The 12376-nt window shown below is 38.4% G+C and overlaps 2 protein-coding genes across 2 annotated transcripts; both read left to right on the top strand.

The window, feature by feature from the left end:
* Window positions 1-76: 76 nt before the first annotated feature.
* LOC136244138 (tubulin epsilon and delta complex protein 1-like) lies at window positions 77-1622 on the top strand (the record flags this gene model as incomplete). Its single annotated transcript, XM_066035654.1, has 3 exons — window positions 77-85; window positions 179-314; window positions 374-1622. Coding segments are annotated over 3 exons (1344 nt in total), but the record flags the coding sequence as incomplete, so codon positions are not given.
* LOC136244929 (vacuolar protein sorting-associated protein 33A-like) lies at window positions 1611-10747 on the top strand. Its single transcript, XM_066036458.1, has 15 exons — window positions 1611-1798; window positions 1879-1944; window positions 1995-2125; window positions 3793-3970; window positions 4028-4144; window positions 4339-4516; window positions 8385-8581; window positions 8915-9005; window positions 9137-9211; window positions 9271-9350; window positions 9393-9479; window positions 9806-10042; window positions 10113-10182; window positions 10300-10404; window positions 10468-10747. The coding sequence occupies exons 1-15, from the start codon at window positions 1679-1681 to the stop codon at window positions 10641-10643; spliced, it is 1908 nt and encodes a 635-aa protein (XP_065892530.1). The 5' UTR covers window positions 1611-1678; the 3' UTR covers window positions 10644-10747.
* The last annotated feature ends 1629 nt before the right edge of the window (window positions 10748-12376 follow it).

Here is a 12376-nt window from a genome sequence, read left to right as displayed (position 1 = left end):
ATTTTATTTTTCGCTTAGCAACGTGTTGACAACCAAAAGACATAAGTGGGCCTTTTAGTAGACTGTTCATTGAGCTTCAGAAGAGGTGCAGTATATTTTATAATGATGAGATTACTTTGTTAATACTGTTGTTGAGGACGGTATCGAGTCGAAAGCATGTTTTGTACTAAACTATTAGCATACAGATGATGTATGGCGAAAGCTACACGGATTCAAGATACGATACAGTTGCTATGTAAAATATGTATCGATTGTGGAATACCGAAGATATCACCAGAAATATTCCGTCTGGCTAAATTCAACAAGCTGGAAGCGTGTGAGTGCTTATGGAGTTTTTTATTTCACATCATTTCTCTTATAAAACACATCACAGAAACCCCTTCAGAACAATTCCAACAGCACACAGGTGTTATCAACCCCGCCTTTTGTGTTGCAAAAGTGAAGACGTTTTTCTATGACCTTGGCTATGTTAGAAGTGAGTTCTACGCTGCTTCTTATGCAGCTCATTCAAGAGAATTGCTATTGGCATTTGGCTGGCTCCTAAACGAGGTCCAGCTGCTGACTATGATGAGAAGGTATCACTTGACACAAGCACACGTGGAACAAGTACAGCCCACCAGTGGTTATCATGTAATGGTCACCATGTTGCTTGATGAGGTGTCGCATTTGGAAATGGAGTGCAGTGAGATTAGTGGAGCTCTGAAAAGTGAAAGAAGACAAAATGGCTCCATTTGTGAAGGTGTTAAGAGACTTGCTTGGCTGAATGGAAGAATAATGCTATCCTATAAACAGTTATCTGAAGCATATAACAGTCTTGCACAACTTATTCATCGTCTTGATAGGTTTTCATACAATGAGACAAGACAGAATCAGGTATCGTTTTACGGTTGGTACTTGTTACTGCACCCCCAGGAGCTTTCACGACAGGTCAAGAAGTTGGAACATCATATTACTGCCTTACAGAGTATAGCAGAATGGCACAACCATGATGCTTTATTCTGGAAGTGGATGGAAAGTGTAATAGATTCTTGCAAGAAAGACATTGACACAGAAGCAAACACAATGCCCACAAAAGATTCATTGTTTGCCAACACTGATACATTGTACAAAAAGATAACTTTGCTGTTACATGAAAAGGAGGCACAAATTAGTGTCATAAATCAGATGTGGGAAGCAAGGTCATTGCAAGTAAATAAACAAGATTTGAAGAAAGAATTGTGCAGTATTGATAATGAATTTAAATCTTCTGTAATTTATTTTGAAGTTCTAAAGAGCAGCTATAGATCACCACAAGCCCCAGAACTTAACAGACACCATTCCTTGATAATTAACAGAATTTTACCAGACTTTATTTTTACCCCTATAGTTGCCGCTAATCCGGTTCACAGATCATTACATAACCTGGAACAAATCTCTTGTTCGCAACTGTCAGTGACTAATGAAGTAGACAGGTTACGACAATGTGTTAGTGAAGTAGATGATAAACTGGCTTTGCTCAGGACAGAAGTAAAAGCAAAATGTGACAGTTTAATTTCCGCAATAAATCCGCCAGTATTTGTGTGTAATAAATGATTAAGAGTATACGGAATATTTATAGTTAACGTACGAAATCGGATGTATATCTTAAAGTATTAGAGTCGAGTTATTGCTGCTTCAATGAAACTTGGGTAGATTCTTGATGGCGTCAGCTGCTGCGCTTGGATCTCACCTGTCCGGCGGGAGAATTAACCTTGCTCAAGTTAGGGAAGCGGCTAGAAGTGATTTAAGGGACTGCCTTGCTAACTGTCCTCAAAACAAGGTACAAATGTACCTGTAGTCTTTGCTTCACTGCAGGATTAACATCGTAAATGTGCGTATTATAAGCCTTAATTGATGTAGTGGTTAATTCTGGATGAGGAGGTTCTGTCACTTTTAAATCTTGTGGTCGAGTTCTCGTTCATCAAGGTGAGGTATTGTTCAGTGGTGCAGGATTCTTATCAGTATATCACGTGAAGGAATTAGGTGTTACTAAACTATTGAGATTGCCTTGTCCGGCATTTGATGATACAGTGAAGACAGCTGAGAATGTGGTGTTTCTGATAAAACCACAGAAGCGTATTGTAGAAGGTGCCCTGGAGGCATTGAGGTATACCCTGTACATGTGATGTTGGTCACTGTTGTTGGGTGGGGAGGAGATGCTTTAGAGAAATATTTGAACATTTGCCAAGAATAAACAATTATGCTGGTTCAGTAGTACCAGTATTGGTCATAAATTGTATGTATATGTAGTGAGGAGCGTTTGTCATGGGTTAGTAGACTTTCGTGGAGGCTGTTTATAATAGGTGGCCATCAGAGAGGCTCCACTGTGATAAAGAGTAAGCTTGTTTTATGTGTCCGACTGTAGGTATGTACATACTGATTTTTATTCGGACTATTAGTGACCTGGAGGTGTTTGTTCTGAAAGATTGCACCACAATGATTAGTGTTTTTTCAAGGAGCAAATTATCACTGTTAACATGTGTAGCTAAAGTGATGATAATAGGTATTTTGTGGACTGGGTTGATGGACTTAAATTGCGGGCTGAGGTTCTAACTAGAGCTGGGCAATAGTAAAAAAATATTGAGTATTGTGATGTTAATTTTCTAATTATATCGTGATATTTAGTCTCTACACTATTGTGATGGACGTAACACTTGTAAATGACTACTAAGTAGTTCTATTCATGAACCATATTGTATTTCACAAGAAAGGAGCAATGATTAGGTCTAAACAATGTATAAATTAGCAAGTTGTTCACAAAATTCTCAATTGTACAAGCAGCTAACGACTGATCTGTCATTTAGATACTATCGTGATACATATCGTTATCGTGATATATTCATTACTATTGATCGTCTTGTGAAAAAAAATTTTGCTATTGCCCAGCTCTAGTTCTAACAATAATTTTCTAGCTTAATTTGGTGCTGGAAACACTGAACTATATGCTAGTACTATGAAGCATGCATACTTTTGCAAAAAAAAAAAAAAATCAATGCCTGCCTGTGATTAAATTCTTGATATGACTTTTCCAACAAGCAGTATAGCTAATGGTGTTATGCAAGAATGACACGATACAACTAATCAAGGAAAACTTGCCACATCAATTATATTGTGTTAACATGCAAAAAAATAAGAGGTCCAAAAAAAGAAGAAAAAGAAACAAGAACTGCTCATGGTGGAGTGCCAGCAAGTGGCTACACTAATGCAGTTCACTTTTTGTACAGTTATTACATACAATGCAGTGGTGGATCTTCAGAGGGGGTTTCAGGTTCAGGAAATTTTCAATAACTGTGAATCCAGACTGCCGGAGAAGTGTATAGTCCAGCTGGGCTGAATGTTAACTTAGCTCAATGGCCTATAGCTACAGCTAGTAATGAATCAGTATAAATCGCTTCACAACATTGTTTCACAGTTGAATCCTACCAATTCAGGTTTCCTCAGAAATTTTGGAGCAAAACAACACTTGCACTCATTAAAACAATAAGAGGCGTTTAACATGCCATAATGGCATTTTCAAAGGCAAGAGTATTGAGTTTGGCCAGTAGAAAAGTTCCAGTATAATACATTATGTATAACTCCTGGTGATTTTATCACCCACATGAATCGTAAATAAATTTGGGGTGCGCGCACCATTTCAAAGGGGCAACCCCCATGTATTTGCCACTGCAATGACCCAAGTACTTATTATGCGAGTGATGTGATTAGAGCAAGTTTGACTGTAGGCTGGAGGGCTGTCATCTGTTCATAATTATATAGTTGTGTCTTAATATTTAGGGCAATCCGAGCAGTTACCAACAGGGTCAAGTTTTCAGTGTTCTTCGTACCTTACAAGACACATGAGATGATGATGTTGCTAGAGCAACCAATCTTTCACGTCATCGGAGAATATCACCTGGAAATGATCCCTCTTGACAGCGACCTCATCTCATTGCAAATCCCACAATCGTTTAGGGTAAGCTTGCTCCGATATTGTCTCCCTCTCAGCTGTCTGTGTGTGTACATCCTGTAGGATGTCAATGTTGATAGTGATACAGGTTCTTTACATCAAGCTGCCAAATCTTTGATGGTGATGCAAGGCCTGTATGGTATTATACCCAACATCTTTGGAAAAGGAGAAGCTGCCATGGTATAGCACAGTGTGTGTGTGTACGCGTGCGTGTGCGCATGCGTGTGTGTGTGTGTGCATGCAAGTACATGTACAACTGTTCATGTTTGTGTGTGTGTGTGTGTGTGTGTGTGTGTATGATGTGCGTGTGCGTGTGTGTGTGTGATGTGCGTGTGTCCTATTTTAATATTGTACGCAATATTCATTGTGTACAGCTGGTGAAGGACATGATATTACGTAAACGCAAGGAGGTGTTTAGTCATAACCAGCCAGAGATTGTACCTCAAATCAGCACACTGATTTTGATCGACCGCAGCGTTGACCTCTTGACTCCACTCAGTACACAGTTGACCTATGAAGGCTTGATTGATGAGATATACGGCATCAAGAACAGTGAGCTATTAACATGTAGTGTTTGTGTATATTGTATTAACTACTAAGTGCTGCAATTCAGCATGGTCAAGAAGTTTATCCCATCTCCTTTAAGGGTGCTAGCGCCTTTTTGAAGCCACACAAATGCTGTTGTTTTTACCTTTGATACAGGCAAAAAGGAAGCTACAGGAATCTAAACTACTACTTCGAAGATTGACCTAACTTTCTACTATACAGAGACCAAAGTATAAGATTGTACCTTGTTTCATTCACGCGCTACAGTCCCTCAAAGTTAACCCATACATTTTTCTTATTCCGAGATACTGGCTGCTTGCACAGGCATCAAATTCGCTGTGAAGATTCTTCAACAAACTTGTGGAAACTTAGCGCAGGGATTTGTCTTTGCACTTCTTCTTTCTTGAGTTATAAAACAAAGAGTGAGTGCCCGCGAGCGAACTTCAACTTCCGGGCCTTGTAACTTCATGCTGGATCACAACAATTATAATTCCATGCGCTAAAAGTTTGCAAATTTATTACTGATGGTCCACCAAAAGTTTGGTAGAGATCCGACTACCGTGTATTCCAGAATATCGCCTTTTACAATGCAGTGTAGAACATGCGCACGCTGACCAGTTATTACAACAAATTCCACAAAACCACAAATGCCAACTTTATCAAATAACAAGTTATAAATGAAGTTCTGAAGAAAAAAAAAGCTCTTGTTCCTTTTCTTTACACACTGGGACACCTTCCTGTTGCTTGTGTTGCTTGTGGAGTCGTCAAGTCTGCTCTTCGATAGGAAACGCCTCGTAACGCACAGCCAGTGTCTTGTTATGTGTGATAAATCCAGCTGGAACATCGTCACTACCTAAGAACAGGTGTACAATACAAATATAACTTACCAGCGTACACTATCACTCGAGAAAACTCAGGAAGAACGTGTGTTGGCTACAAATCAGCTTGTATCTCGGCTTGTTCGCACGTATCTTCAACACTAGCACTAACTTTCAGGCTAATTCACTCTACTGTCACTGTTGGACACCCAGACGATCATTTTCGTGATGGTTTTCAAACGAAACAGGCTGTTTCTTGGCCAATTCCTTTGGCGCAAAACACGGCCGCCTAACACGGATACTTTGGGTATGCGTAATATTGCCAATTGTGATGCAATAGCCGCATGTGGTTATGTGGGTTGTCCCTTGAATGGCTTCAAAAACCCGCTAGCACCCTTAACCTGGGACTTGGCATAATATGGTTGTGGTCACATCTTTATCTGTCAAGTGATTTCTTTTGCTAGCCGACCAATATTTACTAGGTGTTGTCAGGAGTATACCTGTCCTCGACAACGCGCACTGTGATGTGTTGACTCACTCATTTACAAAATTACTTTCGTATATTGTACTTTGCGTGGGAGGATCAAAGTGATGCTGTGTATCGTCCATACAGTATTTATTAGCTGCATAACTGTACTGTATGAGTCATATGGAACAGTTATGCAACTAATTGGGCAAATACAGTACAGTTATGCGGAGAATTTATTAAGGAATGTTACAAAAACAACACATGTAAGTTGCTAAAATCAGCCTAACTAATCCTATTAATTAGTTCTATGACTAGAAATAGATTATATAAACACTTACTGATATTCTGATCACCAAAAATCACAGTGGTTTGAGTACTATAGAAAATTTCTCCGAGCCAGACGACCAGGAAGTACAATAAAACACTTAAAGCACCGCCTATACTTGTGTGTATGAAAAATACAGCACTCGGGGATGTCTTGAGGTAAATACAGCACTCGGCTTTGCCTTGTGCTGTATTAGCCTTTAGACGCTCCCCCTCGTGCTGTATTTTCTGTACACATGTGCGGCGGTGTTTAACTATAACATAATGATTTGTTTTATTTCAATATTCTTTGTTCCCATCTTGTTTCAGTGTTTTGAAATGGATGATGCATTAATTATTGGTTCCTTACTGCTGTGAGAGAATTGTGTACGGTCACAATGATGTTGGTGGTCTCATGTGCCCTGTTAGAAACCTGCTGTATATTTATTTATTGCTATCTCAGCATGAAAAGACTGTGACAGTGTTAGAATGTTGACATTAAATGATTCCTTACGTCCCTTACTGCTTATCTGTTAACAGTCTACCTATAGCCAACATACTATGCTGTATCACAATCCGCGTAACGTGATGTCTTGGGACTAACAAACAGTGTCCTAATTATCATGGTTCTTTGATTTTATGCATGGGGAGCAAGAGGTACTCTGGGACTAGGATTTCTGTATGATAGTGATTTTTAGTGTGATAACTAACACCCACAATCAATTGTCATGAGCAATAATATAAAACAGTGAAACATCAAATTGCAAATGATTTCAACGTCCACACATAACATAGTTGAAATTTTTGCGGAGGTCTTCTATGATGTTTTTATAACAAGACCTTAATGATGATGTTGATCAAACCATTGATGTGCTGTATTATATAGTTATACAACGGCCACGAGTGCTCTGCCTGATATAAACGCACGAGCCTGAGGGCCGTTAGGCCTGAAGGCAAGTGCGTTTATACAGGCAGAGCACGAGTGCACGTTGTATAACTGTTATGTACCACTCACCTAATAGGTGGGGAGAGTCTCCCAAGACAGCTGTAACACTTATAAAGGCCAGGTTTCTAACAACGATTGTGGGTAACCAAGCCAGACGTTGCGATGACGTTCCCCCTGCAGTACTGCAGCCACCTGAGATATTGAAAGCTAGTACACTATGGGTTATATCACTAACCTGCATTTGCTGTTCGACTCTCATCATGTAGTGCTCAGCATGCCAGCGTGCTATATAGACTAAGCACCAGACTAATCACCATAGTGATTCTCTCGAGCGAAAAAAAGCAGCTAAATAGACGGTTTAATTAAACTAAACCTAACTACTAAACGATACTAGTCTAATTCTTACTATTCATACTGGTTAAACTCGAATCTGGTGGCATGACAAAACTGGTTCCCACAATCGAACGTAAAGGTTAGTATTATTTAGAATATATTTGTTTTATTGAGTCATTGTCGAAGTGGACTACAGTTTAATCTGGGCTAAGATGGCACCAGACTAGTAAGGTGTATAAGTACGTTTATATATATATATATATATGTAGACTAGAGTTGTGGCCACCCGCGTTGGCTTTTTCGATCGCCATTGGCTGCTTGTAAACATTATACGTATTGGTGACGTTATGGCCCACAATCGACCTTTACATGTCGGGCTATAAAAGAATTCAAGTGATCTGTGAAGTGTCTTTCCACCTATTAGGTGAGGTGTCGTAGTGGTCTTCGCCACCGGCACTTGTGCTATGCTGCACAAAACCGCAGTCAGTGCAATATCTGTATATTGCACTGCGGTTGGTGCATTATAACTTATAATGCACTCGTTGTGGTCTACAAAACCGCAACCAGTGCGTTATAAGTTATAATGCACTCGCTGCGGTCTGCAGCAGTGCAATATACAAATTATGGCACTGGCGGTGCCTTTGAACTTCCCACGCAGAGTGGTACATAAATAAAATAGTTCATAAGAGAAGACTGTTCATTTTTACTGAATACAAAATGACTACAGTGTTTGTATACAGTTGTGCCTACTATGCTGATATTGCTTTTGCTCTTTGGTGGTACTTTACATATCTCAAGATTTCTCTAAGTACATTATATTCCCAGAAAGATGTTCTCTCTATATATCATCAAACACTATACATATAAAAGAAACTAATCATTAATTTTATATTTGTGACTTTAAATTTTGGAAAGTTTTGTCATTCACTGCATTGATGCACTGTTGTTTGCACATGTAGTGTGTGTGTGTTTTAATGTTTGTTTATTGTTAATTGGTCTTTTCAGCTTCAGTCAAGCTACCCAGAGACCGTTTCAATGATGACATATTACCGAAAGTTCCACCTGGTCAACCTCCTCCACTAGACTTCTCCATCTTGTTAACATCTGCTGAGGAGATGTATGCTGAATTGCGCGACCTGCATATCAATGCAGTCGGAGCTAAACTGAGTGAGAAAACTAAGAGAATATCAGCTGCTTATGAGGTATATGTCTAGTAGGAGTAATTTCAAATGAACTTCAATATTGTGCAAAGATTGTATTGTGTGTGTTTGTGTCTTTTTTTGTGCCATATAAAGATATTTGCTTAATAGGTGGACAGAACTATATTAACGAGATTACAGCCATAGACCATTGTAAACCCAATTTCAGACTTTAGTGTCACTTTGGTATGACGTATACTCTAGCTGTAATGGAATAGCCTGAACTGTACATGTATGTCTGTTTGCATTAGTCACTGGGAATTTTCTAACCTTAAGTGTATATATAATGTATGTGCTGTTAGTATGTCCATGATGTCTGTGGTGTTGTGTTATTAGGAGAGGCATGATCTCAAGGCTGTCAGTCAGATAAAACAGTTTGTGACTAAACTCCCCTACATGCAAACTGCCAAGCAATCATTAAGCAGACGTTAGTTCAGTGTAGTACTTGTATTTATGCATCATCTGTGTCCGTTGTTAAAAGTGTGTGTGTGTGTACGTACGTGTGTGTGTGTGTGTACGTGTGTGTGTACATATGTGTTTCCCCCTCACCCATCACAGACACCACACTAACAGAACTAGTTAGGGAGATCACTGACAGAAAGGAGTTCATTGAAGGAATATTTACCGAGCAAAGTGAGTCATCATTGTTCTGGCACTTTAACAGGTATCATTTTCTCATGTATTATTTTCAGTCCTACGAGATGACGATAATAGTGAAAAGCCCAATCTCCATATAGAAACAGCGATTGGTAAAAAGGAGCCCATTGAGAAGGTACCCCTCTAGCATCAACATATAACACTACATGTATTATAGGTCCTCAGACTGGTCTGCTTACAGTCGGTGGCTAACAATGGCCTAAAGCCAAAGCTGTTGGAGCAGTATAAACGAGACATTGTACAGGTATGTTGTGGGGTATGTCACATATTTGAAATATGCTAGTGAAGCTTGTCATTTGAGTGTGAATTTCAACATTTGATCATTCATAATCATTCGTAGTTGCATAAATGGTTTTTGTTTAACAACGATTGCTTTAATGCCAATTTTAATGTAAGCTATTGATATCCACTCTACTATTACTGCAGTTGTCTAGTATATAATTTACAGTGTTGTGTACAATTGGCTTATTATTGTTGTCACCAAATTGCAGTATATCCTATAGAAACAACTGGTGTATATTGTGCATAGCAGGGTAAGTTATATTATGACATGTTTCGGTGATCTTTCAGGTATATGGTTATCAGTACTTGTTGAGTATGAACAATTTAGAGGCTGTTGGGCTGCTGAAGGTCCAAGAAGGAGGTAGAGCGTTCTCTGCCATCAAGCAGAACCTGCGGCTGTGTAATCAAGATGTTGATGAGAAGAACCCTGCGGACATTAGCTACTGTTATTCTGGCTATGCTCCATTGAGTGTACGACTGGTAGAACATGTTGTACGGCATAACAGTTGGACTGGAATAGAAGAGGTAAAAATTACTAGAATTACTATCAATTAGAATTACAATAACGTTCAAAAATGTTATTGTTGTAAATTAGCTGATGAGATTTCTACCAGGGCCAACTTTTCAAGAAATGCAGTTTATTCCAAAAGGACTTATCAAGAAAAGTGAGGGTTACTTTTAAATAGACATTAGTAAATATCCTAAAATAGGATCAAATTGTAATAAGTATAATCAATGTAGTCATTTGTTTGGAAAAGACATAATTGTTTAACATCCTCTAGGGTCACCTACAACAGAGAAACATCAAGTAGTTCTTGTTTACTTCTTGGGTGGATGTACGTACTCTGAGATTTCTGCCCTTCGATTTTTATCACAGAAAGAAGACTGTAAGTGTTCAAAGTGAAAAATAATAATTTTTTTCCAAACACAATGTGGTGTTTCTCACACAGCTAACACTGATTATGTCATTGTGACGACAAATTTCATAACGGGCCAGCTGATGATGCAGTCCTTGATTGGTGACACGTTTGGTTACCATCCCTGTGGTCCACTTGTTGATCATTATTCCATTGGTCCGCTGCACAGATCTCTTAAACCAACAGAATCACGAGGGAACATTCAGTGAAATACATTTAGTTTGGTCTTTACAACTGTGGCACGTATGGACAAAGAAATAACTATTTGTATAAATTGTTTTCTACAAAAAGAAACAAGAGGGAATTGAATAAATCCTTTGTCTCGGTAGATAGTCTTGTTTACTTTGCCTGCCTGTTTGTTGAACTATACCCACAGTAGTTGTGATTGTTGTTAGTCATTTCATTGTTGTTAGTCATTACATAGTTCAAGCTGCCAAGCTATAATTATATTGTTTCATGGGGTAAGTCAATTAGTAGGGCAGTGAAACTATATACTCATATATGTGGTAATAGTAGCAAGGGTATATAATGGGGAGGGATAGCATTAACTGAATTGTCTAGTGAAAATTGAAATGTCTTATTTTATAGACTGAAATATTACAAGACTGTTAGTACAACTGAATGATTGGTGCACACTTAATAGTTCCAAAGAGCCGGTTTGAGAGGCCTTGAGTAAAGATTAAATTTTGATATAAAATTGGATCGTATACTCTAGTAGAACGATCAGTTATTCTCTAATGAACCATGCGTGACCACCTGCCAGAAGTATATTAGAGAGTAATCCTTAAGGGATTTGGATAACAGTTGTATAATGTATAGGCTTAGCTATACACTATTAACTAGCTAAACTTCTCTACATTTAGTTTACTTCACTAGTCAGTACATTTGTTAAGGTGAGTGGGGTATAGGGTGGCATAAAAGGTGGTGTTTGTGTTGGCTAAATTTGGAGGCAGACAAAGAGAGTATGTCCCTTATCCAGTTGTAAATGTTTCCAATTATTTAAATCAGCTGCAACTACATAATATGTGACCGGATTTGCAAGAAGGTACATTTTTCACACACAAAATTGATCCATTTTTTAACTTTGAAGCTTCATAACTTTTTGATCATTTCATGCCATGTGTGTAGCTACAGTATCTGGCTACATTTTGGTACTAAGTACAAGTTAATGAGTGTAAGGAGTCAACTGTTACATGATTTTGTTTGCTGGTATGTAAAATGTGTGGAAAAGGTACCTTTTTGCAAATCTGGTCACATATGCAATTTCTCTGTAGGTTATGATTTACTTTCCAAATATGTAACTTTTTCAATAAATGTACATGTGTGCAATATACACCAAAACCCACAACAGTATCAACTTCTTGTGATTACATTGTTTGTGCTCCGGACCTAAAGTTTTGGTGATTTAAAACAGAATACTGGTATGTGTGTAAAGGGTGTCTGTCAACAGTGAAATACTGGACTCTTTGTGGCTTAAACTTGCATGGAGTTGAAACATTTGACGTACTTGCATTAGTATAGATTTCTTAAAAGTGGCCTGTGTCTGCTGTGAGCTGAAATGACTTAAAGCAGAGTAACATTAATTTAATAGCAAAACAATGCTACAGATCTGATTTTCATTTTAAAGATCAGACCAATGCTTCAACCTTCAATCCACTCCACACACTCCACTGTACCATAGATGCAGGGACTTGTACAGCATGTAATGCACACATTTCATACTGCATGCCAGAAAGTTACGTTGCTAATTATTTTACTGTTTTATAATGCATGGCTTCAAAACAGAATGACTGTAGCTATGGTTGTGTATTTAGAGACTGCACACAACAGCTTACAATCAACTATAAGTGAAATCAACTATAGTGACTTCAGTCCCAGAAATTAATTCTGTTGTCTTCAGTCTAAATAGTAACTTCATGCAGAAGTCCCTATAGATCAATCC

Source organism: Dysidea avara, chromosome 14, assembly GCF_963678975.1.
Source record: "Dysidea avara chromosome 14, odDysAvar1.4, whole genome shotgun sequence".
Lineage (NCBI taxonomy): Eukaryota > Metazoa > Porifera > Demospongiae > Dictyoceratida > Dysideidae > Dysidea > Dysidea avara.
Note: the sequence above shows the minus strand (reverse complement) of the source record. Positions and strands in the feature narration are given on the sequence as shown.

What these genes read in the sequence shown, in the direction of transcription:
- LOC136244929 (XM_066036458.1), top strand. Translation starts at nt 1,679, where the DNA reads ATGGCGTCAGCTGCTGCGCTTGGATCTCACCTGTCCGGCGGGAGAATT. An exon ending in GATATACGGCATCAAGAACA is followed by an intron (nt 4,517 to 8,384) that starts GTGAGCTATTAA and finishes TGGTCTTTTCAG; the next exon opens with CTTCAGTCAAGCTACCCAGA. An exon ending in ATAAACGAGACATTGTACAG is followed by an intron (nt 9,480 to 9,805) that starts GTATGTTGTGGG and finishes GTGATCTTTCAG; the next exon opens with GTATATGGTTATCAGTACTT.